Source organism: Synchiropus splendidus, chromosome 17 (genome assembly GCF_027744825.2).
Source record: "Synchiropus splendidus isolate RoL2022-P1 chromosome 17, RoL_Sspl_1.0, whole genome shotgun sequence".
NCBI lineage: Eukaryota > Metazoa > Chordata > Actinopteri > Syngnathiformes > Callionymidae > Synchiropus > Synchiropus splendidus.
Window position 1 is genome coordinate 17,742,125 of NC_071350.1, and position 26,154 is coordinate 17,768,278.

At 43.6% G+C, this 26,154-nt stretch overlaps 2 protein-coding genes across 3 annotated transcripts; both read left to right on the forward strand.

The window, feature by feature from the left end:
* The first annotated feature begins 236 nt into the window (after nucleotides 1-236).
* On the forward strand, nucleotides 237-5,662 carry f11r.1 (F11 receptor, tandem duplicate 1). 2 transcript variants are annotated; one of them, XM_053847647.1, is made up of 11 exons: nucleotides 237-304; nucleotides 393-492; nucleotides 2,667-2,720; nucleotides 3,046-3,162; nucleotides 3,343-3,483; nucleotides 3,647-3,849; nucleotides 3,909-4,011; nucleotides 4,257-4,364; nucleotides 4,494-4,506; nucleotides 4,654-4,714; nucleotides 5,052-5,662. In XM_053847647.1, the coding sequence occupies exons 2-11, from the start codon at nucleotides 447-449 to the stop codon at nucleotides 5,085-5,087; spliced, it is 882 nt and encodes a 293-aa protein (XP_053703622.1). In that variant the 5' UTR covers nucleotides 237-304; nucleotides 393-446; the 3' UTR covers nucleotides 5,088-5,662. The 2 variants fall into 2 exon arrangements, with proteins under 2 accessions (XP_053703622.1, XP_053703623.1); XM_053847648.1 differs by lacking the exon at nucleotides 237-304 and adding an exon at nucleotides 310-325.
* Nucleotides 5,663-6,592: 930 nt separating this feature from the next.
* ubash3ba (ubiquitin associated and SH3 domain containing Ba) lies at nucleotides 6,593-24,285 on the forward strand. Its single transcript, XM_053847634.1, has 14 exons — nucleotides 6,593-7,127; nucleotides 19,612-19,665; nucleotides 19,738-19,924; nucleotides 20,190-20,388; nucleotides 20,453-20,622; nucleotides 20,690-20,898; nucleotides 21,368-21,512; nucleotides 21,575-21,695; nucleotides 21,755-21,877; nucleotides 21,940-22,032; nucleotides 22,099-22,243; nucleotides 22,315-22,421; nucleotides 23,039-23,148; nucleotides 23,254-24,285. The coding sequence occupies exons 1-14, from the start codon at nucleotides 7,000-7,002 to the stop codon at nucleotides 23,389-23,391; spliced, it is 1,929 nt and encodes a 642-aa protein (XP_053703609.1). The 5' UTR covers nucleotides 6,593-6,999; the 3' UTR covers nucleotides 23,392-24,285.
* Nucleotides 24,286-26,154: the final 1,869 nt, after the last annotated feature.

A 26,154-nucleotide genomic window follows, 5' to 3' on the forward strand; every position in this document is an offset into this window, starting at 1 on the left:
GGGCGATTATTGCCCTGGAATTGGAAAATATTTGTGGTTAAAATCTATAACTAACATCACCGTAAAATGAGGTTTGTGTGTGCGGTGAATCTTATTCAACATAAATCTTCGGCGCCAATTCTTTTCGTTTCGTCACCACGTTTCGGCTTCATTTTTAAATGTGCGTGTGCGCGTGTGTCGGTCATACCTGATTAATCATCGACTCGGGTTTCACCGTCGAACCCGTCTTTCTGGTCAGTGACGCGCTGGAACCGGGCGGATCCTCTTACCGGAAGAAGAGAGCAGCACCTGGGCGGACTCGCAGGTGAAGACTCGGAATCTCACCGTGCGCTCGACACTCTAGACAAACCTCAGCGATAGCACAAGTTAATCTTCAACTTTTCCCACTCCAGGAAGCGTATCTGTACCGCTCGAGTTTGGCTTGGGGCTTCCGGAGAGACGCAACTATGTTGTTCCGCTGGCTGGTTTCGGTGTCTTTGTTTGCGGCAACAGGTGAGAGCACAACAATAGCACGGCTTCATGCCCCAACTCTGGACGTTACCGCGCGCTAATGTAGGAGCATAATGTCCTGGACTCACTCGATGAACCCACACTAACGTTTGATTCCGCAACTCGCCGAGAGGCGTTTACGAGGCCTGCTGCACCTGTAACAAACCCCAGGCCCTTATTATCGAGTATGGTCGGGATATGAAATGATGCTTCATATTTCAGTTAAATATAACCGTCTATTCCTTTAACATTAGTAGTTTCTTTAGTTTCGCACAGTTTACTCTGCTACATAACACTGTGGAAAATAGGTGACGTCAGGTGTTGGTCTGTTTTTACCGTAAGTACTTGGAAGTGCATGATGAATTTTCAAAAGAAATATGTGCTGCGCCTTTGACGGTGATCTCAAAGGCCACCTTCACAAACGAAAATGTACAATTGCCTTATTTGTTTTTGTTTGTTAACACAATGGTGCTAATACATACTAAACATTTATTGCGACTTTTTACGTAATACTATTTATTTAGTCCGTATATAGTTAATAATCAGTTCATGTTCAGTTAGACAGTGAAATGGTAGTTTCACCTCAAACGGAAACTGTTAGCAGAATTGCTAATGTTGCTAAAATGCTAATGTTGCACAGGTCGTTGCTGAGAGTTTTCTTCTTGAATTCATTTGCTTTTTGTGAAGACGTGAAAATGAACAGAACATCTGCAAGTCGCCATTTTGGTCATTGCAGAAGTGTTTTTTATTGTCTGAACCATGAGCCTTGAACGCCACGTTTACTTTTCATTTTGTTTCCTCATTTTTATTTTTTTCTTTCAACTAACTTTACTGTAATTTATTTTGTTTGTGCTGAGCGAAACTGCCTCAAGTTGACTTGCATAAACTCATACACTATAGTTTCATCTTTTTTTTTTTTTTTTGAGGAAGCCACTTGAACCGGAATTGTTGCTTAACCCTTCATTTCATGTGTGGCCTTTTGGAGGACAGAAAAACAAATTCATACTGTAATGTTTGGTTTCAGCAATTGAGTTATGAGGCAAAACTGGTGCCATAGTATGAATTCATATTAGCAATTGGTTGTGAATGAATTGTGTGTGCTGTGTCACAGATAATTTTAAATGTTTGAGGTCTGAAAGTAAATTGCTTTTGTGTTTGAAAATCAAGTCTATTTCACGTAAGATGAACAGCAGACGAGGAGATTTAGTTTGTAATCCACACCGTTCTAACTGAATTGCATGTGAGGAGTTAGTGGTTTGCGTTGGTCGTCTGCAGTCTGGCTGGTGTGTTGAGCAAGTTTACGCTGCGGTGTCTGGTGTTTGCCCATCTGATAGAGACCTAGTTTCAGCGAGATTGTTGACAGTTTCAACGGAAGCTTCCTACTGCAGCAGAAAGGAATGAGGCGTGTTGAAGTCCACGCCCTGTGATTGAAGCCACGTTTGACAGGACGGTTGTTCCATCAACGGGGTTTTCACAGGATTATGAGCTGAAACCTCTTCATGTTTGCATGCTGGTGGGTCAAAGAGCCCCGATATTACAGCAGGGCTTATCATTCAGTCCACAGCCGTTTGATCTGAATTTGAATAGAAAACTTTTCAGACCTTCATTCTAATCCCCTCATCATTTTTGTTTCTTTCTTTTATGAATCACCCCTCTTTATATTCAATGTTTTATTGCCATTTAAATGACGTATTTCTCCTGCAGAGTCTCCACCAACATCCACGTGTCTTGGCCTCCAAATTTCCAACATGAAAAGTTCTTCTCATATAAACATACATTTTAGAACTTCTCCTGTTGGTTGTTGGTGCTTTAGATGAGCAAGTTCAACCGTCCTTCACCCAAGTGTTTTATTAACTTTTATTTTATTATTTAAATAGTTACTTCTGGCCAAACAAAGTGATGTAATGAAGACTCTTCTTCCCTAATATTGAAGTCTATAATCTGAAGTCATTAGATCAGTTTAACTTGGAAGTCTTTATTATTAAATATATTTCAGAAATAACACTTTTTTTCAATTTATAATAGTTTCGCACATTCACACAAACATTTATTCATGCTGGTAAATGAATGATAAAACTGAAAAAAATTCAAAGTAGGATTATATTCTAAATTTAATTATATTCTATTATGGAAACATTTCAGCGAACGTACACGCTCTTATCTTATTTCTCTTCCAGGCGCCTTCACCGTCTCGAGCTCCAACAAAGATGTGCAGGTGAAAGAGAACGAGGGTGAGTGTCTTGCTGCTTCCAGCTGCAGCGGTGCAGATGACAAAACTGAGCTCTCGCACATGAAAACTCCTTGTTAATATTCAAACATCTTTAATAAAGTCGTGTCAACTGAACCTGCGCACATAAGACGAGCGGAAGTGCAATATGCTATGTCGCCTTTCATCCACGAGGTGGCACCGTAAGCACAACTTGGTTTGTGTTTTTTCTAGTTCAAGCACTTTGTTATGGGCGGTGCATTTGGCTCATTCAGTTTCAGCTGCTCTTTCAGCTTATCATACATCCAATTCTTCTGTTTTATTTATGAACTTGTGTTTCATTTTTCCAGGCGTGGACCTCACGTGCAGCCACAGTGCAGATTTTGGTCAAAATGCCAGGTTGGAGTGGAAATTCAAAGACACCAAAGGATCACAAAGTTATGTAGTTTTTAATGGAAAACCTACAGGTGAGTCTCATCATAACTTGCTGGAGCACAATAGAGTCACTGCCTCTTCACATCTGACCTCTAACATCCATGAACCTCATTGGCTGCCTTCCTCTCCAACATTCTTGGTCCAACACTGTCTGTCCTGCTGCTCCAGTTGTGACCTCTGTATCTTGTTCTCATCCTGATGACTCTTCACAGTGCCGTACCAATCCAGAGTGTCCATGTACAGCGGCAATCTGAGATTCAGCAAAGTGACCCGAAAAGATAACGGCATGTACACCTGTGAAGTGTCTGGCAACGGGCAGTTTTCGGAAGTGGACGTGAAGCTGACGGTGCTCGGTGAGATTTTATTCACACGTTTTGTAAATCTTGAATTCATTAGGAAATCTCCATTTTAGTTCTTATTCTCATTATTCAGTCACTAGTAAACTGATATTCTTACTTGAGTGTATGACAATGTTGCGATGTTGAATGAGGCTGAACTCTGAGCTCTGTGCTGCAGTGCCTCCGTCCGTCCCCCTGTGCAGAATCCCCACCTCAGTGACCACAGGAAAGAAGGCCGTGCTGAGCTGCCACGACGCCGATGGCTCGCCATCTCCACAGTACAGGTGGTACAAAGGTGGCGTCCTGCTGCCCCCTGATCCCAGCAAGATCGCAGCGTTCCGAAACGCCACTTACAAGATGACCGACGGTGGCGGGAAGCTGGTGAGTGCAGAGGCCGTAGCGCCGTCGGCGATGAGAAATGTAACCAAGCGTGTCCACAGGAGTTTCCCGCGGTCGGTAGGATGGACACAGGTGAATACTACTGCGAAGCCTACAACAGTGCCGGCCCGGCTCAGCGCTGCAAAGCTGTCAAGATGGAAGTCCGTAAGTTCACTTGCTTTGATTCCTTCGCGTCCGATGAAACCAGACTCTGCGCGCTCCTCATCGTCTCATCCTTTTTCACGCTTGTGAACTCTGCCACCTAGTTGTGGGAGGCTGCATTGTCATCCACTGTTGCTGGATCTCTTCAGATGACAAATGTGCTCTCATCAAAGACAGCATCTGGTCGAATGTTATTGTGGGCCTTTCCTCCAGACATGAATGTGTTTCTCCTCTGTGTGTGACTGAAGGCGACGTGAACACAGGAGGCATCGTAGCCGGCGTGATCGTGGCTCTTCTGCTGCTGCTCCTACTTGGAGTAGGAATCTGGTACGCCAACAAGAAAGGATACCTGCCCAGTAAGTGAACTTGGACAGAACTATCTGCCGTAAAAATCGAGTTCTCCTTTGATCTTGTGAAGCTGTGAGCCTCAAGAGAAGTAAACATCCGGATACTCACTGTCTTTCTTTGCTTCCTTCCCTCCGCAGAGAAGAGTGAAAGGTAAGAGGCTTTTCTTCTTTATTCTGCTTGATTGATTTTTTTTTTTTCTTTCATTTTTAATCCCCACCGACTGCCCCGGCTGGATTCCACTTTCTCCACATGGTTTTCTCATTCTCCTCTTTTTTTTTTTTTTTTGCTTTTCTGCAGCAAACCAAAGTCCAACGTGGTGTACCAGCCTCCATCAGTGTACGGAGGAGAGGAGGATGATGTACGTATGAGCACTGGATGGGAATCCAGTCATTTTCTGTTCTTTAGATTATTTTTTTTATTATTGATTTAAAATAGATTAAATCGTTTAAACATGAAAGATACAGTGGTTAAACGTTCTCTCCTATTGTGAAAAACAATACCTTTTTTCTGTTTTATTTACATTTTCTATCTATACATATTTTAGAACAATTTTTGCATATTTTAAAATACTTTGAAAATCATATTACCATAATTAAAAACTATTTTCCTCATGAAAGGAAATTAGTCTTGCAGCAGGGGCAAACCAAAGACAAGCCGAGTCTAGATTCTAAAGTTTCCACTGTTGTGTCTTTCAGGGGGATTTCAAACAGAAGTCGTCATTCGTGGTATAACGAGAAGAAACGACCACTTTCTCAAGATTGTTTTATGGTTGGTCCCACGTTGCGCTGACCAGAGCTTGTGGTGTTGAAGATCGGAGGCAATGATTTCATTCATACTTGGATTTTTAATCGAGCGCTCGGGGGCAGCTGTTGACCCATTTTTACAACTGTGTTTGGAGTGTGTGTGTTTGTGTTGCTCTGGTTCACTGTGCCTCCTCAAACACTGAGTACGACGAATGACCCGTAACTCATTTTACTTTCCCGCTTGAAGGATTACAGAAGTTAATGTGTTTCTGAACTTAGATGTGTGCGTTTAGCTTTTATTCTGTTCTGTATATATCAGCTTTTGTACTTTTTTTTAAATGACGTGTCTCCTGTATGAATTTAAAACTCTTCAGTTTGATTTTAAAACAAACATTTAACACTACAAATCATGTCCGTAACACGCAGAATACTGTCCGCTCTCTGGAAGTCATGATAGGATTTTTGAATCTTCTCCCATCACCTCATCTTTGTCATGAGTTTGTCGCTGCTCAGTCAGCAGATTGTTGTAACTTTGCTTTGTATGTGTAGTATAATAAAATTGTAATGACAAAAATCTGGTTCTCTGGTGGTGTCGTTACTAATAAGTGCACGAGTTATACTTGGACTTACTACTCGGATCAGTAGTAATAATATCAGTAGTTCATAAATGGGGGTCCCTGGAGACGATGCAGGGGGTGCATGAGACTTGTAAAACATGTAGTAAAATACTGTGATTTCAGAAGGGCAATATAGATATAATTTAATACATATATTTTGTATTACAGGAAAAATATTTAGAAGTCTATCAAACAAATATCATGCAGTTTAAGCCTCACACACCTGAGATTTAACACTTAAATCATTGTTTTATGCAATAAAAACAGATTTTATGGCCATGAAATGTACCAGAGTCCCCTGCTGTTCAAGAACCACTGACCCATCCATATATATTTTTAGAATTATTAACAATCTTAGAAGTAGTTTTTATTTAGAAGTAGTTTTTATCCCCAACAATAGATACCAATTCCCCACTCCCAAATAAACATTTAGATAAGATAGAACAGCAATCCATAGCGTCCATATTATAATAGGAGGGAAAAAAAACTATAAATTCATCCAACTCACAATCTGGTAGTTTGGATTGCTGTAGTTGAGTCAGCTCACTACATTCCATTTTTTGGTGCTTGACATCATGATAGCAAAAATTAATGTTCACAAATGTAAAGTCTTTACTGGGAGTCAATTTTCTTCCCTTTTTTAATGTTGTCAGTCAGGTAAGTTGATGACAATTTTCGGGCTGAACTTGAGGTTGTCTCACATCTAAAGACATTTCAAAGCATCAATAGTCCTTGGTAGTTGTAAAAGAAGTCGTTATATTGGAGAAAATGTAAATATTTGCCCCAAACGTCGCCATGGTAACAGATGATGGGGCAGTGTCGTCGGGGTTTCCTACGCATGCGCAATGCGTCAACGCCCACTTTCTGAGACAGGAAATGTGACTTTTCCACCATCCGCCTCTCGCTCGACACTTTCCGTCTCACCGGGCTGCACTCGGCTGAATAATTCTGGTCCCGGACGGGAGCGGGATCCGTTCCAGCGGAGGAGGGGATGATTTGACCCTGATTTCCTGAAACGCTGTCCATTCATAAGCGGCACTCCAGAGGAAGTGGAGCATCGAAGTTCTCTTCTCCACCGGACCGGATGCCAGCGCGATGCAGTCATGACCGTCCGGAGCAGTGAGCGCGGCCACGGTTGACGGGCGGCCACCTCCCATGGCTGACCCCTCTGCTGGAGGAAGACCGACCGAACCGGAGCCGCGGGAGCGACGCCGCGGTGGCGTCTTCATGTTGAATGACGTTTGAGAATCGAGTTGGTCAGAGGAGCAGCAGCAGCAGCAGCGATGGCCGCTAAAGAAGAGCTGTACGCCAAAGTGACCCCGCGCAGGCAGCGCCAGATCCGACCCAACACCATCAAACACGGCTCCACTCTGGACGTGCTGCTGTCCATGGGCTTCCCCAAGACCAGGGCGTGAGTACACCAGCACGCTCACACGTCCAATACACGACTAAAATAGGTTATGATAACAGAAACAGTGGCCACAGCGCACTGAGCAACCACAGCCTTGGTGAAGTACTTAAGCTGGGACATTAGCTAGAGTACTTCTTACTGACTACATGCTTCTTTATTTCCCACTCAGAAGACGCTGCGATTTTTGTCGGACAGACATAAAAATATTAAGCCAAATGACGAGCGACATTTTGTTTGTTGAATCTAAATTTCAGGAGGAGATGACATCACTGGTTTAAATGCTTCTAGTTTTCCCTCTGTTTTGAAGTACATACAACTCATTATTTGTCTGTAATAAACACACAGGACTCGTCCACGTTTCTTCATCATGTAGCCGTGAAGTCAAATCTGGGCTGAAATAACGACTTTTGATCGCTACGACACCATGTATAAAAGAGTAGAAGGGATGGATTGATAGCACCCTTTTAGATCTGATACAGCAGCCTGGACGATGGTCGATTCCGATCAGATGTTGCGAGCTGCTTAGTACTGACTCCACTGAAGTTGTGTGCAGCTGCTTCGGCTTCATTAAAATGTGAAGTTTTAATAGCATGAAAGTAAAACATATTGAAATAATGTCAAACAAAACAAATATACTAAAAGAATCAGATAGCTGAGGTATCTGGTCCGATCCAGGCTGATACCAATAACCATCGAGTCATGAGTTTCTAAACTCTTTGTGGTGTCATTGACACCTCGACCATGAAGGTGGATGACACTTGCTGCAAATTTAATGTGTATGACCTGTATTTTCACTTACTTTAATACAGTTGAAGCTAACGCCAGAGACCATGTGTCAAACCCGAGGCCTGTGTTTCTGACTTGGTCACGTCATGTTAGATCACTAGAAGCCGGATGGCCCCTCTTACATGTTCACATTGTGAAATGAGCGTGGTGTTGTCGTGAGCCAGTCAGTCATGATATTTGACTGAATAACATCCTCTCAAACATCAGCATATGTGCAAATATTTGTCAACAGGCACTTGAGACGGCCCAAACTTTCCTGCACTGCTGCGGCTCTGGTCAGCCGCACAAGTGAGCGACTCATCTTCAGCCATAATCCAGACAAGACCAACACTTCCTTCTTTTCAAATACGCGTAAAAAAGATCGACATTTGGCAGCACAGTCGCATCGTTGTCCAAAAAAGAGCAGTCAGCGCTGCGGTGGCGTCGTCAGCTCTGTTTAGCATTTTTGGCCTCCTCATTGTGACTGTTGCCTCACACCTCTGCAGTGTTTGTGTCTAGTTTGTGTCTGAGCTGTTAGCCAATCTCGCTTCATTCATTCTCCAGTGAAGATTTTGTTGCCAAGAAACAAGCGGCTTCTGAATGGAGTTACATAATGCTGCACTGGAAATCATTGAATATGCAGTGCCGCATATGAAAACACACTAAATGAAAACACGAGTAACCTTGTGCTTGTGTTCAGGTTTGTCTATCAGCTGTTAGAGCTCTTTATTTGTCCAACTATCAGCTGGAAAAATGATACACGGTAAAACACAAAACTGCCCACACAGTGGGTGACGCCGTCACGGTGGGCATCGTTTCTTTGACACTACATGCTGCTACCCTTGAAAAGTGATAAGGTGGTTTAATCTATAATGAAGTGTTTGAGCTTCTGTCTGTGATGTCACTGAGTGGGCTGAATGTGACCTTAGCTGAGGAGGCACAAGTGACCAGACAGTAACTTTGAGCACAAGTCCTCTCAGTAGCAAAAATCGTACGAGTAGTTTTTTGGGGGAATTTTCAATGGAAGTTGCTGCTAAAAAGTTCTGTTCAATGAAGGAAGGGGTGCCACACCCACGAGACGCCACGTCTTTCTCCCCAGCGGAGTGATGATACGTACACGACTTGTACGTTAGATTGACATTACATGAACATAAATCCTCCTTTTTGCTTTCCATGATTTGTTCTTCACCACGAAGTTCAGACTTGAGCACCGCCGTCACATGAAAGTCAGGTTGCTTCAGTGATTCAGTGCTTTTGTCGGGTCGGCAGCAGTTTGAAGAAGCCATACAAGTGAATGAGGAATCCTTCAATAGCTTCCTGGATCCTCATTGAATTTGCTATCATTAAACATCAAATTAAAAAACTCTGAATGGGACAGCAGGTGGCAGTAGTGCTCCGGAAATTGCTCGCACGACCCTGGTGAAACCGAGCAAGAAATTTGGTAAAGCTGGCGCCACGGTGTTGGCGGGTCCAGATGGTGACCTGGAACACCAACGAGGGAAACAAAATGTTCCGAGTGCCGTTACGAACATTTCCTGAAACTGCACTGTTCCAGTCATGATGCAAGGAGAATGAGGTGACTGGCCTCCTTGGTGAAGTGAAAAAAAAGATGATAAATGTAATGGTGATCAAATCGTAATTCAGTGAAAAGCGCCGCCCAATTTCTGTTTAGTTGGTTTCGACAGTGTTTCATGGGCTGTAGAACCTGCTGAGACACTGACGATAACATGACTTCATGTTTCCAGTTTCTGACTGAGTTCTGTGTGGCTTTATCTTCTCCTCCACCGACTCTGCTGGATCACCCATTTAATGATGGCGTTCATTGTTCAGGCTGTCAGACACCCCAGCCATTATATAATGAGATCTTAAAACACAGGCAGCACAGAAAGCCTCCATCACAAACACACGCTTGGTGGCGTTGGGCTGGACGGCTGCTGAATCTGCGCTCGCACAGGGCCGTTTATCAGCGGCGGATTGTTGCTGCTTATCTGAGCGCTGATAAGTAGGCCAAACAGGAGCGAGCAGTCTTTCTTCTACACGCGAGACAGATGGAGTCGCTCCAAAATTAAGCCTTTTTATCCACCGAAAAATGTCTAAGGTCACCGTGGCTTTCAACATCCCACAATGCATCTCTCTAATGTCTTCACAGCTGAATGAAGAGCTGCAGACAGAAGCTCATATTTGCAGACGGGCATCCATTATTGATGGCGGAATAATACACTCTGATTAGCTCAGCAGTGAAAACATGAAGAATAATTCAGCGAGAGCGTGTTGCTTGACGCCGTGTGCTCGGATGTCAGCGGATGTCAGTGTCACGCAGGACAGCTCCGACTCCATGGTCTCCTGCCCACACCCTAACAGAGACTGTCTCAGATGGGATCTTTCCACAGCTCCCTAAATCTGTCCTATGGTTCTCGGCCCTATGGTCCCGCTGGGACAGACACGGAATACCTCGGGTTCCAGGTGGCTGTCAGTACAGCGAGGCACTCACACAATGAGAATCAGAATCTGCTTTATTGCCAAGGTCAGTGAGGATCCCACCAACTAGGCTTGAAATAAGTGCTTTGGAATAACGCCAACAAAACATAACTAACACACAAAGAAGGGCTGTTTTGGCCCCGATGTTGTCCCTTCTTGACCAAAGATGGTGCCCGATCATCTTATCTTTGAGAAGATTATCCTATAAAATACTTCTGTAGTACCAAATGTGTCCCCGAGTGGAATACGTTTGGGCAGCCACCGGCTGATGATGTCACATCCGGCAATCACAATCACATTTTTCGTGTTTTAATGAGTAAAGGAACTTCAAATGAAGGATTCACTTTCTACCACAGGGAATATTTGTATCAGCATAAGACGATGTTTGTCAAGCAGGTCATTTACCAAACATATGTCTGTTCTACTTCCTGCGTCCTCCTCTGAAGTGGGAAGTAGTCTGTATAAATGACCTTCACAAGCTCAGCAATATTTCCGTTAGTCAGTGATGCATGCAGTTCCAACTCAAATAGATGCTCTGTAGATTCATTGTCTTGTCATGCCTTGAAACTCCATACATTTTATCAGACCATAATCGAGCGTTTGGTTGTTCAGACTCTCATTTGTCTCAACAAAGCTTTCTGTTTCTCACCTGCATGTTGTGATCTGAATTCAATCACCAAAGAGATTTGGATTCCATTCGCTCGAAGCTTTCGCTGGCCTCGATTAAGAGAGTGATGCTACACGCACTCTAGTCAGACAACTTCCTGTTTTAATTGATGCTGAGTCATTGAGGCATCGACTGGGGTCATCTGATAGCAGCCATGTCGGACGGCAGGCTGATCGCGTCCGATCGTCGGAAGCAGGAATGAAAATTGATCCCAGTGAGTTTTGGTGGCTCCGATCTGCTGACGTGATCCTGAAGCTGATGTTGCATCGCGGAAATGACTCACACATACTGAGGATGAGGAGCATGAGCTGACTGGATGAATATGATATGATGTACTGTAGCTAGCTGGCGTGTGGCGGGGTGCTGGTGAATCATTAAATAAATAGAATGTAAAGCAAGAGAGCGCATACCTGCATCCGGCCACTTATCTCCACCCACACTGTGGTTTATTTACCTCATGTTATTGCCTCACATTTCGTTAATCTGAGTTATTCGATTCATTTCAAATAGCATTGGACGCAATGAGCTCAATCGTCCAGTAGGTGGCTTACAGAGCTCCTACTGCACACGCAGGACAAGGAAGAGTAGCATAATCCAGTCCGTAAGTCCAGATGAGATCGCAGAGCACCCCACAAATCTACTCATTTCTAAGCAGCCCCTGAAAGTTTCATTTATGCTGACCATAAACAATCCATTCAATCGCATAACCTGCGGCACTCGTTGATGGGGAGGACTGTGAGGATATTACCATGAAATTATTTTATTATTTTCAATTGTTTCTCATTTAAAAATTTTGAAAGTGTCTCAAATGTTTTAAAAGAACAAGAAATGCAAGAATGACAAATTAAAAGAGGGGAAAATAAAGGATGTTATATTTGAGTTTCATTCATGATTTCTCACAAATTTATTTCTCAAAGATCAGTTGATCAGTTTTGTAGCTCGACTCTGACTCCAGGAGGGCCACATGTGGCCCCTGGTCTGGGCTACGATTTGGTTCCACATCTGGACCCTAATTTCATCCAAAAAATGTCAAATCCGTGAACAACCTTGCAACGTAATGAATAATAAAAATGATTAAATAATTGGAAATATGAGCGACAAGGGAAATACCCAAAACAACTGGTAAAATCTTTTTAACAGGAATCGCCAACAAAATGTTATCAGTCAATGAGCTTAAAAAAAAGGTCAGCAGGAATAAATGTAACTAAAAACAACAAAAAAGAGTAAAATATAGTATGACAAATAGTATAAATCTAGTATTAAAAATTTAGTTTGCGAGACAAAAGTAATTAATAAGGAAACCTGAAAAATAAACTGACAATGACAAAAATAAATGATAAAAAAAATCCAGGAGACAAAGACAGCAAAGGCACGAAAGAGAGGAGAGAAAGGGCAGAAGTAAAATAACTACAAACACAGTGGCCTTCAAGAAGAAAAGGTGAAACGCTCACTGTCAGACGGAAGTCATCTTAAAATAAAAGATTTTAAAAAAAGATTTAGTCCAAAAGAAAAATGTCTCTCACAAAAAAAAAAAAAACGTGAGTGAAGATTGAACTACTCGGGTGTGAGGGGAAAATGTTAATATGACATAGAGAGTTGGGGGGTGGAGGGCTTCATTTGCTGCACTTCAGAATCCGTGGCAAGTCGCCACCTCATTTTTCATGAACCACAGACTGACCTGAATGCAGCTGCTTGGAGACTTTAAATCCCTCAACGGTTCAAATGAGTGAGGAAAAGCAAAAGGGGATTTTAAGAGAAAGCACTGCAGCGGGGTCTAATGAGGAGGAGGCTGTGTGGCTGTGCAACGGTGTCAGGGGATGTAAAGAACCAATTACCACCAAGCCGATGTCTGTGGGGGTCTGTCGGTCCACAAGAGCCCGGCCGGGGTCTTCAGCGCGGTGCCGGTCCAGCATACCGACTGGATCTGGTTGTCTGGAGCTGCTGCAGTCTGGTCTCATTATTTCTGGCCGACACGAGGCCGTGCAGCGAGTGACACCATTAAGAGCTGACACAGACGCTCTGTGTTGAACAGAAGCTGCAGTCACTTTGCTACAATTGTCATTATGCTGGGTCGAACAAGAGCAGATGAGGAGAAGCTAATGCTGACCCAGAAAAGCCCGGCTCATCTGATGGGTAAACATCAGCACCAGACGATCAGGGCTATGTGTTGGTGGTGGGTTTGGATCAAACCGGGTTCTTTCTGTCTGGGGGTCTGTGTTCCTCCCACGATCCAAAGCCATACAGAGGTTAATTGATGACTGTAAATTGTCCGTATGTGGGTGTGTTGGTGCGTCTGTGGAGGCCTTTCCAGGGTGTCCCCTCCTCTCACCCTATGTAGAACCAAGCAACCCAATGATGAGTGGAAGGAAATGAATATGCTCTAACAGTAAATGCAGATTAAATTGTAAGATAATTTTGGAGCAGTGAGGATCTGCACCTCAAAGACAAAAATGTATGATTAAAAAAAAATCACAAGTTTTCCTTTATTTTATTTTATTTTTAATTAAATTCCATTTCTTTTTTTTTTTATTTATGTGCTAATTTATGGTCAAAGATAACACACAGATAATGGTTTTTTTTCCACGTGTATTTTAATATTTAAACATGATGGACACTAGTTTATTGTTATGAATTAAATATAATTACTTGTAACTTCTAAATAAAATAAGTGTATTGGCAGTTTTCTGATAACAGCTTCTATATTTTCTTTGTCATTTTAAGTTCACCAACTATGAGAGGCTTCCTTTAAAACAAAATATTCTCATCCCATTATATTCAATCTTAATTTCATATTAATATTTACACACAAAGTAAAAGAAAATAGTTTTAAAATAGTCAATAATTTTACGTGAAAATTCTGTTGTTACAAATATAATTTGGAGTCAATAAATTAAAGCAGATTATTATTGCTTAAGACAAAGATCCAATTGTGGTTCAGGATTTAAGTGATGCACAGATTAAGAAAATAAATAAATGAGTACGAGTCAACCGGATGAAGTGAAGTGTCCTCAAAGTGTTTCGGCTGATCACGTTTGAGAACGTGACGGATCAGTTGTGCAGGTCTTCCTGTGTGCGAGTGGAATTTCTGCTTGTGCAGTAGAAAAGCAGCGTCTCAGTTGCGCTCCGAAAAGGTCACAAGCCTCCCGCGGAAACCAGCAACTTCCTCTTTGTTGTCGCTAACAGTCGTCCACTCCTGCGAGACCAGGAAGGTAGATGCAAGACGGAGAGCCGGAGAGCGTGAAGCGTCTATTGGTCGCCGCACCACAGCTGGGAAAGATGATGTTTGCAGTGTGTGGACTGTGAGGCGGACTGGCTGAAGTCACACGCACCTCTACTACTGACCTCGAGACAATATGCTGGTGCAAAGTTTTTGTGGTTAATGGTTATAACCTGACCTTTGAGTTTCACACCACAGCTGAGAACTGCACAACGCTCTGTTCTTGTTTGTGTCACCTTGACGGCGGCATCACCTGCAGGTGAAGGGTTTAGCGGCTCCTGCACACCGTGAGAAGTGATGCAATATTAACTGAAGTGTCAGAGTCATCGTCGACTTTCTCTGCGACCCGAGCGTCTGCTGTTCAGCAGCTCCCGGCTCCGATAAGTGGACATGCGTGCTGGCTCTTGGCTTGTAAACAGGAAATGGCGATTTGCCCCAAACAGCTGAGTCAGGGGACGGCCCTTGGGTGCGTTTCAGATTCTGCATGTTTCTCATTGTTCTGCTGAAAGGGTGCCAGTGACCAAAATCAGGAGACGAGGGAAGCAGTTTCACTTCCACCCCTGAAGTCTTACTTTTGAGAGTCGCACCACCAACATATGATAAGGCCACTGATTTCCGAGAAATCCTCCACCAAGCTGAAGGCAGTCACATGCTACCTCCGACCTACAAAGTCCCAAAAAGAGTGGAGGAACGGCGTCACATGCTCTATACATGAACCTCAGTCTCTCAGGAGCAAGCGGTCCAGTACTGTGAAGCCCATCCCTTTCGAGGATCCACAGGGGTGTGATGGTATGGGAGATGACCGTTTGACCTGACTAAAGAGTGAAGTGTCTGTCTAAATACATGCTCATACCGAACAGAGTGAAGTTGTGTGATTTGGACCTGCCCACTGTGACGTCCCTCCATCCTGCATCTGATGCCAACTGTGGTATCTGAACTTGAACCTGGTGCTCCAGAAACAGCTCTTAAATGGATTTAAAAAAAAAAAAAGAAACAAAAAACACTCTCCATTTGAAACACTGCGAGGGGATTCATTGAGCTCAAGTCACTGAACTCATCTAGGAGCAAGTCAGACTGGATTTAGCAGCCTGCTGACTGGTTCAGATAAGGTGTATGCCGAAGTATCAATTCACATAGAATCACGATTGTCACTTGCTGTGCTTCAGAATCAATCTAAAATGTCCCCAAATATTTAAAAAAAATTCACTGGCTGTCTGCCTTTCTGTAACTATGCCTAACGTCCAGTCTGTGAATTTGCAAAACATACGATGGTTGGGAAAGGTGCCGCCCTCTTCACTTCCGATTGACTGTAATGTGTCTCCACCGCCAACCCGAACTTATTTCAGCATGAGTTTACTGAAACTCATCTGCCCTGAACATGACATGATGGTTTCCTGGCTAAATAGAATAGCCAATCGGAGGAGAGCCATTCGAGCCAACCAGAAACCAACAGGCCAGGAAGGCGGTACCATCCCCTACCATCCTACGATTCACAAACTCACGACAGCACCTTTCTGGAACGCACACATGGGAAATGCCAAAACAAAGATGGCAGGGAAGTAGATCCAACCATCTGTATCTTCTCTGAAGGCTAAAGGTTGGCGTCATTCCAGGTGAGACTGAATGCCTGGAAACACCGAGCTGGACATGACGCATTCCTGGACTACAATGATGGTGACTCAACAAATGCGTGGGCTCATATTGCGAGGCATCGCCCAGAGATCACAGACATACTGGAGGGTAATGGAGGCAAAAAGTTATTATCACAAAATTTGCCCCTTACAATGCAGGAAACAGATTTCCTGCCGCTGCGTCGTGTGTTGTTCTCAACTCCTGAATTGGGACTCACTGTCTCAAACTCCCCACTGAACCCCTGCCCGAGACCCGAGCACGGTCTCGGCCAATCTGCAGGAAGTGATCATGTGACCTCACAACTACTTCCTTATGTCACCAGGTCCCAATTTAGGGCGCTGATTGCTGCAGGAGTGAATGTGGTTCTGCTTATAGGCAAAATTCTGAGCTTTCATCCCAGATTGTCCTTTATTTTCAAATGCATTTGCAGAGGGACGACTGTGAGTCTCATCATGGCGAACAAATGCGTCATTGTTGTTAGAAGAACAAGCAGCTGCTTTAGAAACCTTGCGTAACCCACAGTCGGTGTTTCCCTCCGTGTTCAGCCTGAACAGGAAATGCAGTCCATAAATAACTGTGATGTAAGTGAGAGACGCCTTTACAGCATGTGTGGAGAGTCAAGTGTGTAGACCTGACAAACAAGAATCATCTTTTGTGAGTGTGGAAGAGCCAGGAAGACTGACTGGCGCTCAGTCATTTACTGTGGGCTCATAAGTGAAGCAAGAGCCGCAGAGTATGAAGACCTGAAAAAAAAAGAATATTTTTTGTCGTCCATTTATGCGTAATGTTAATGAGAATTTAGTCCATGTGTTGCTTTTGTCTTTCAAATGTCAGCTGAAGTAGAATTTGGCAGTAGTTGTTGTCGGTTAGCTTCGCTGCTCTCGCCAAGCTAACCTTAGCTTTGGCTAGTTATGTGGTCAGAAATCAGCTGCAAGGTTTTTTTATTCATCACACCTGTTCGGAATTTTGATCCATGATGTGTCGTTGATGCTCTCCTTGGTTGCAAGACGGTGTTCCATTTGAAATAAGTGTCCCTCCCTTAACGTACTAACATGCGCCTGTCCGTTTCAAACCATGTTACCGTCACTGATCACATGTGTTGTTTACATTGCTGTTCACCAATATATCCACCAGGGGGAGCAGCCCAGAGTAGACAAACGGCAAACCAACATGGCAACTGTGGAGTCAGTATTGATCATGTAGCTCTTGCACAAAAAAGGAAACGGAGGCAGTGTTGTATGAGGAAGTGGTCGGTGAGGCCGACGGAGAATTTCCTCCATTGTTATGTCTTCTTCGTGTCTGAATAGAGCTACACATGGGGTAGTTACAGCAACACTTCCCCCATCTGTTTCTCATGGTGCTGCTCCATTTAGGGCATATCGGTAAGCTTCTGGAAACTGGCAGAAATACAGACGAAATGAAGGCAGAGCACGGACAGAAGGCTTCGTCCGGATTTGTATAGAGCATTGAGCTTAAATGGGCCATAATACTGTGACAACAAATGAAGCCAGAAGGCAGAGATATTTGACTTCTGTTGACAAGAAGGATGTAGTCATGGAGTCCAGTGGTTGGTAAGGTACCCTCATGAGGAGCTAGGCCGTCTACTAGAGACTCAGAGTGGCGCTTACTGTCGTAAATAACAACCGGATATGAAGTGACTTGATATGAAGTGAAGGTTGTCTGTGCTGGGAAGCAGTGGAACCTTGTAGTCACTTCTCCCGACTGTGTCCTGAGGAGTGATTGGAACAGACATTTTAAACTATAAACATGCTTCAAGTCCTTCACACTTCAGATCATTCTGAGTGAGTCTGACCTGAAATGGTTTTCGGAAACAAGACCCACTTGTTCGTATTGAGGTTGAAAATCATAGAAGGGTGAAGTGCAGAAGTAGGCAGCGGAAGTGTGGCGGGGTGACGCCACCTCGTCCTTGTGGTTAGCTATTTCTGCAGACTCTCACATGCCCATCTTCCGTTTGTCTGGTAGTCTGAGTTGTAGCATGGGATTATAGCTTGATTCTTTACCTCCTGCTCGGAATGTATTCAGAGCAAAACAACAAATAACCTTGTGGAGGATTCCGCGCGGTTCACAATTACTCCGTGCCGCAGATAAGAAGCAATCCAGCGTTGTAACCTGGATTAGGTTTTGGACATCACATCTGCTCGTAATCCGGTCGTGTCCGAGTGAAAATCCTCTTCTTTTTATCTTCGAACACAAACCAGGTACTAGACTCGATGTCCATTCAGAAATTGAATGATGGTCCTTTGATGTGTTGCTGGGTCTCAGAAATGTAGAAATGCTTTTAAGTATTCTGCTGGTGTTTACGACAGGAAGGCAACATTTTGCGATTGCATCTTTGACAGGAAGTGGAACTGCACCTCTTCATCCGGCCCCCTCCTGAATTCTGCTTTAAGGATGACCTATAATCTTTATCTTTTACACTTGTCTCCAGAAATGAGTTTGGAAGAGGAAGTAGATAAGGAATTTGGCTGTGTGGTCGAGCTAGACTTGCCATGGCACCATCCACTAGGGACTTTGGTACCACCAGTGCAGGCCTTGGATGGAGCTGACTTGCTGTCTGGCGAGCAGCTGGACCACAGTCAGGACTTGGAAAACACTCCACCTCTGGGGGCATATCTTTTTTATGACCTCACAAAAGTTCAGTCAGTTAAGCCCCTCTCTTCCTGCTGCCCCATCAAACCACATGGATTAAAAGAGGAAACGGTTGTTCATAATATGATCCCTGCTTCATTGTGTGCCTACTGTGTGTGTGACTCATCTTCAGTGAGAACCATCTGGGGTGGTGCTGTGGCCTCGGCATCAGGGCACGCTGCCTCAGGCTGGTATCCGGGACCCTCTTAGTGGGTCAAATGTAAAAATAGTCCACTCGACTCAGGTCGCATATGCAAGAGGCACCGTGTCTGTGGAGCCGATAATTGATGTGTATGGCTGCAGTCAACACACAGCAGCACTGGCTTCTCTCAGTCAATCGTTCAGAAATACTCCAAATGTATTTTAAACGAATAGCTACGTCATTTGAACCTTGAGCTCGAGGACGACTCTTGTCTTGTTTCTCACAGTTCAGTCTTCACGTGGTCTTTGCCACATGGTTTCGAAGGTTAAACCTTCAGCTGCAGAGATGCACTTGCTCTAACTGCATCTCTCATCTCACTGACCACTGCACTCATGTTTTATTCACGAATAACACTGAGAAAATGAGCAGGCGTCAAGTGTGATGCAGCAGATAGCTCGACCTTTGAGCTTCTCTGTTCTTTTTTTTTGTGAATTCTGTTTGTCTATTTTAAAAATATTCAGTTTAATTGTTCGAAAAAAAAAATGAAAATATGAAAAATATTAATTTATATCACAATGGGAACGTTTTTAATTAAATATATATAAATATAAAATGATTTTATGATATAGGAATATATTCAAAAAATATTGTGATAATAAATATAAAATAATAAATTTCAATAAATCGCTTTTTAAATAAAATGAATTTGTATTAATTGCTTAAAAAATGAATAATATATTTTATTAATGTATTTTGCGAAAAACAATACTGATATAACATGTTATTACCATGTTTATACACATCGTTTTGAATAAATGGATGTTGCCGTTTCACTGCTCACTGCTCTGTCACTATCTTTTATCCCTGTAAACCATCATCTGCCACGGAAGAGAAACTATTGACGAGTGACGCTGCTATGTGTTGGTCTCTGCAGCCTGAAAGCTCTGGTGTCCACCGGAGGGAAGAACGTCCAGGCGGCCTGTGACTGGTGAGTGTGACTCCGCCCCCTGACCTCGGGTGACTGATGAGCGTGACGTGGTTTTCTCTCTGTCCTCTCCAGGCTCTTCTCCCACGTGGACGACCCCTTCCTGGACGACCCGCTGCCGCGGGAGTACGTGTTGTACCTGCGACCCAGCGGCCCGCTCCTGCAGCAGCTGTCCCACTTCTGGCAGCAGTCTCGCGTCTCCTGCGGCAAGAATAAGGCTCACAACATCTTCCCTCACATCACCCTCTGCCAGTTCTTCATGGTCAGTCCTGGGTTCATTCTGACCTTGACATTTTTGCGCCTCGTGGTCAGTCACAACAATTCCTCGAAAACATTCTGCTGACCGACCCGTATCGAAAGTGCGTGTCTAAGTGAATGCAATGTGTCTCAGCTGTTGGATCTGAAGATTCGGTTGTGTCTGTAGTCTTGTTTAGCTGAACTAGATTCCATTAAAGTCACACATTAACATTCATTTTAATATGATCATGAACTGTCTCCTTCATATACCTCATTTGTTCTGATCTCAGTGTGCTGACGGGAAGGTAGAAGCTCTGGCTGACGCCCTCCAGACCACCGTGACCAACTGGAAGGGTCGTCTGCCGACACCCCTCCCGTTGGAGCTCTACACTTCCGCCTCATTTATCGGCCTGTTCGTGGAGGAGCAGGTCGCTGAGGTTCTCAAGAACTTCTCAGCAGATTTCGCCACAGAAGCCGCGGCCAAAGCAGGTCGGGATCATCGACGGAGGTGAAGGTGGCGCCGATGTTCCTCCTGACCTTTGTGTCTTTTCAGACGTTCACGTGGAGACCCACAAGAAGCAACTTCACGTCACGCTGGCGTACCACTTCCAGCCGAGTCACCTTCCCGCCCTGGAGAAGTTGGCCAAGAACGTGGACCTGTCTTCAGGGTGCGACTGGCTGGCCGTGCTGCTCTCCAGGGACATCCGCTTTGCTAATCACGAGGTAGGGAGTCAGGCGACCGAGACCCGGCGTGCGGATGTCTCACCTCTGACTTGTCTCGACCCCTCAGACGCTCCAGGTCATGTACCCATACGTGCCTCAGAATGACGACGAGCTGGAGCTGGCTCCTGGAGACTTCATCTTCATGTCTCCAGTGGAGCAGAGCACGGCCAGTGAGGGCTGGGTGTACGGAACCTCGCTGGGGACTGGACTGTCGGGCCTTCTGCCCGAGAATTACGTCAACCGAGCCGACGAGTCTGACACCTGGGTGGTCCACGGGTGAGTCAAGGGATAGTTGAAAGCCTGGAGACCAGAAGTTGACCACCATCTTGCTCCCTTAAGATTACTTGGGAAGACCCTTTGGTTTGCATTTGCACTGTCCTAACAGTAGGGGGCGCCAGATACTCATGGTCAAGAGCTTCTTTTAGACCCCAAATTTGCCGTTGCAAAGGTTCCAGCACTTCCACTCGAAAGGAAGGACTCATCTATTCTGGGCCTAGGCCATCCCAGATAAGCTTCCAGAATTCTCATAGTATAGAACCCAGCTGCTCTACTCATGCTGCTCCCCTACCTAAAGAAACCCATTTGAGTCTGGGTGATGATCTGGGCTTGAGTCTACTAGAAGTCACCTTAAAGGTAGAGATGGCCAAATTGTTTGGTGAAGTCCTGCCCTCCTTGCTATGAGCTGAAAGGTCAGAAAAATATCAGGGTTAAGACGACAAGACTTGAACAACTATCTCGTCCTCAGGTCTCACTCCATCCTGAACTGTGCCTCTCCCTCCAACTCTGCCAGCACCATGAGCGGCTTGTTGTCAGACGGACAGCCGGGCGACAGTTTGCTGGACAGTCTGGTGGAATCTCCACACCTCACCAGCCTCTGCCCCCCCATGCAGGTATGTTCGGACGCTCCTGCTCAGTTCTCTTCAACCTCATTTGACTTCCTTCTTCATGTCAGGTGACTAGAGCCCCGGGTGCTTCGTCACTGGCCAAGATGAAGCTGTTTGTTTGCCGGCACGGAGAGAGGATGGACGTGGTGTTTGGGAAGCACTGGGTCACGCAGTGTTTCGACTCCAAAGGTGAGAGATGTTCACCTGGAGTGTGATGTATGTGGTTCGCTGACACGCTCGTTGGGCAGGTCGCTACGTTCGCTCCAATCTCAACATGCCGTCCAGCCTTCCTGCCCGGAGTGGAGGTCACCGAGACTTTGACAAAGACTGTCCCATTACTGTCTTTGGCTCCACTCAGGCCCGTCTTGTTGGTGGGTGCGACGTATTTATGTTTGTCTCTTCATGTCTCACGAGTCGGTTGTCGCTCCTCCAGGTGAAGCCCTTTTAGAAAGTCACACCACCATCGACTTTGTGTACTGCTCCCCTTCTCTTCGCTGCGTCCAGACGGCTCAGCACATCCTGCAGGGTGAGACGCAAGTGTGCCGGAGCAAGCCTGGCCTTCCTTCTTCATATTTTGTTTTGACTCTGTCAGGCCTTCAACAAGACGGAAAGACTAAAATCCGCATTGAGCCTGGATTGTTTGAGTGGACCAAGTGGGTTTCAGGCACATGTTTGCCCACCTGGATCCCCCCGACTGAGCTGGCCGCCTCCAACCTCAGTGTGGATACAACATACAGGTGCTTAGCTGTTTAACTGGGATCACCACTGGAATACAGGTAGCTCAAATACGCCCGTTTATTCTCTTCAGACCTCATATTCCCGTAAGTAAGCTGGTGGTGTCCGAGTCCTACGAAACTTACATCAGCCGGAGCTTCCAAGTGACCAGAGAGATCCTGACCGAGTGCAAAAACCTGGGTAAAGACTTGAAAGGACGCAACACACGCACTGGCTCACGACTTCTTTTTCAAGGAAAATCTAGAACCGGCGATGCTTTGTTTGAGTGTAATGCAGAGACATCTAGCGGCGAATTTGAAGAATACAGAAATAACTGGTCCTAAATTTATTGACGACAAAGTTAATGTAATTAAATCCTTGCATAAAAGAATTTGTATACATTTTATTAAAATCCAGTTAAAATTAAAGGCAAATATCAAATCATACTTTATTAGATAGTTTTTAAAGGACTGTTACCGAGATTTATTTTTCAAAAATTGAGTGGCCAAATGCTTCTTAAGATAAGACAGATAAATTTAACCATCACTGTTTATTTATTTATATATTTTTTATGAAGTGACAAAAAGTTCTGATTTGTGACTTGGGACTAAGCACACTGTATAGGAATTATTATTGTGTCAACAAAATATTTTTTAGGTTTGACCACGTAGATATTTTTAGTGCTCTAGCATGAACATACTTGGATTTCAAGATAACCCATCAGTCTTCATGTGATGGACAACTGAGTGTCCGTGAGTTGGTGAACGCTCTGACAGCATCGCTGGAATGTTTCTGTCTTCTTTCGACCCCCTCCGCAGGAAACAAGGTCCTGATTGTAGCCCACGCTTCCTCCCTGGAGGCCTGCACTCGGCAGATTCAGGGTCTCAGTCCCCAAAACTCCAAGGACTTTGTCCAAGTCGTCCGGAAGGTCAGTGCGTTAGTCAACTAGTCAAATCCGAGTCTCAGGTCTGATGAATTTGTCATCACAATATGCCAAAACTAACATTTGGATTTTAACATTTTTGGATTGTAGATTCCATACTTGGGGTTTTGCGCCTGTGAAGAGCTGGGAGAGACCGGAGTTTGGCAGCTGGTTGACCCGCCCATCTTGCCTCTGACTCATGGACCAAATCATAGTTTTAACTGGAGGGAAATGCTCATGCAAGACTGAAGGATGAGGCTTATTATGGCCTGTGCGCAACCGTGAGCTGCAGAAACTATATTTATTTTTAAATGCACATTGCTACAAATGCAGCCCAAATACCAAAAGACAAAAAAAAACACATCTGGCTTCCATCAAAGGCATTTTGAAACGACCTAGATCCAGCTGTTCAGATGCAAAGCTCAGGAATGGTAAGATACACAGAGGTTTGTTGTTGCCCACGAGGCCCCGAATGATAATAATAGAATTATAGTAATCATGTCTGCTGATAATTTGGGGTCAAATTTCCTATCTTTTACTGCCCTTTTTCTGCCGCCTCTCACACTGTGATAAGAAATATTTTGCATATTTCAGAAACGTTACTACAAGCCTGGTAAGAACTAGCACAAGAAACTTTGACAATCATCAGAGAAGTTTAAATCTTCCTGGTGTAACGTGTAGCTGTCTACACACGATTGATTCATGAAGTAACTATGAAGTCATTTTTCTCTTTATTATTATTATTGCTTTTGTGACAGTCGCCAGTAGATCAAGTATCTATCACACACGTATTATAAAGCACAGAATGGTTTTCAGTCGGATTAAGTTACTAAATTAATAATTAAGCTGCATTTATTTACCTGTATTATTTGTAAACAAAACAGGGACATTTTTATTTCATATGATTTTGGTGCTTAGTGCTTGTGTCAGCTACTGGCTGTTTCACTGAAGATGCTTTTGACGCTCTGAAAACTGAATAAAGCAAGATTTTCAAACCCTACAGCACATTCCTGTGAGCTGTTGCCTTTAGTTTTGTCTGCGGTGAATTTTCAGGAGATGAGAAAATTCAGGTTTTGTCCATGTTTAAGTTAAGAGAACGTGTTGCGGAGATCTGTCGTTCTACATTAGATGAAGATTTGTTTTAGGATAAACTTTCAGCAACCGTCTGAACTGCATTAAATGTGGTTGTAAATAAGTAAGTAAATTAAAGTCAACGAAAATATTCATCTCATGACTTTCGTTCGAGTTTTGCTCCGGTCTGAAATTATTCGTAAATGTCATTTGTGAAAAAAATAGGTTGTTAATGTTGTTGTGGTGCATTTGCCGTTTAGTTGCAAAAAAGCACATTTATTTTTGTCGATCAAGAGGTAGGTTTATTCATGGTTAGTCACACTTAAGTCCGATGTAACTAGTTTCGCCGAACGGCTCTATCTGTCCGCGCATGCGTGAAGCAGTCTTGAAGCAGGTGGATTAGCCAGCTAGCAAACAGTGACGCAGTGAGTTCGTGTTTATGTGCTTCTGCCCGATGACATCACCAAAGATAGATTTCAACTTCTCATTTGAGGTAAGAAATAAAGCAAATTTAATTACTAATATGTTATGTGTTGTTAAATTAAGTTATCTTATCAAGTGCTGCTTTCGAAAGGAAACAATTCAGTGTTGAGATTCTGTCGTAAAATGTAGAATATATTGCTGTAATATCCTCATAAAGTAAAATTAAGTCATAAAACCGAGTCATTGATCCATAGTTATTAGCAGTTAACCAAATTTGCACTGTTTAGATTAGCTGATAGATTAATTTATTTTTACGAGCGTCCGACTACATACGACTTGATAAAGTGTGTTTTCATGTAAATGGGCGCTTTTAAATGATTGAAAATGTGAGGAGTGCAACATAAAAATGAATGCATTTTGATTTTTTCCACCCCTACTCCTTTAAAGTTGGGAACATTTTTTTTCAGCTGAAGATTTTTCAGACAGTAAATCCGTAGTTAGGTTGCTGACAGAAACCACTGGAGGGCGCTGTAGTCTTTCAATTCGAGCAAATGTGAAACACATTTTTGGATAAAGTGCACCATATATTTATTCACCTCAAAGAAGTTCAGTGATTTATTTTTTTTTTTATAGTATTTGTATTTTTATATACATATTCAATGTACATAACAGGAATAGATTCAACTTTTTTTTCTTTCGTTGATTATTTTAGTGTCTAATCCTTGAAAATGCGAACCCAAGTTCCACAGACTGGAGAGGAAGGACAGCACTGTCGCCAACAGAAATAAACTGTGGTAGGTGCCTCCATACTGAATCGAAAACTTCTTGTTGCCTTGGTTTTGTGTGATGAAATTCTCAAAATATATCAGAAATTGTATCAGATATTGAGTCAAGGGTGTGCTGTCATGCATGCTGTGTAGTTCTGATGTAGAAATTCAAAGTGTAGGAAAATGTACATTATTTTTTTAGCTCTTGAGCCAGATTTAATCCATCACACGTGGCTATCCATGAACTCTGTCATTCATCAAGTACAACTATGTACACGTGGGCCATCTGAGCTTCAAGTGTTGACTTAGGGAAACATTTAAAAAGATTCTCACTTTTACTAATCAGTGATTATGGTGTTTAGAGTCAGTTCTTAGTTACCACCCCATACGAGAATAAAGTCATGCTTATGAAGGTGCTATTTAATAGATGATGATGATGACTTAAACCTGTATGAAATTAGTAGTTTATTGAAGGTTAATATATCCCACAGTGTCACTGTTGATGTAATAGCTGTACGATATACTGATGTTGGTGATACTCCCTGACCGATGGACATTATACAACTACTCCTTTTTAAAGAACTGTCACCACAGCGATGGTTTTTTATTGTCTCCAACACCCACGATGGCGACAAGAAAGTTGTGACCTCAACACCAAGTTCCTGAAGTGCCACCGAGACAGGGCGGTTTGTACAGCTTCCCCTTGTGAACCTGAAGTTGAGGAAGTGAAAGTTTGGTTCCAGTAAAGGAA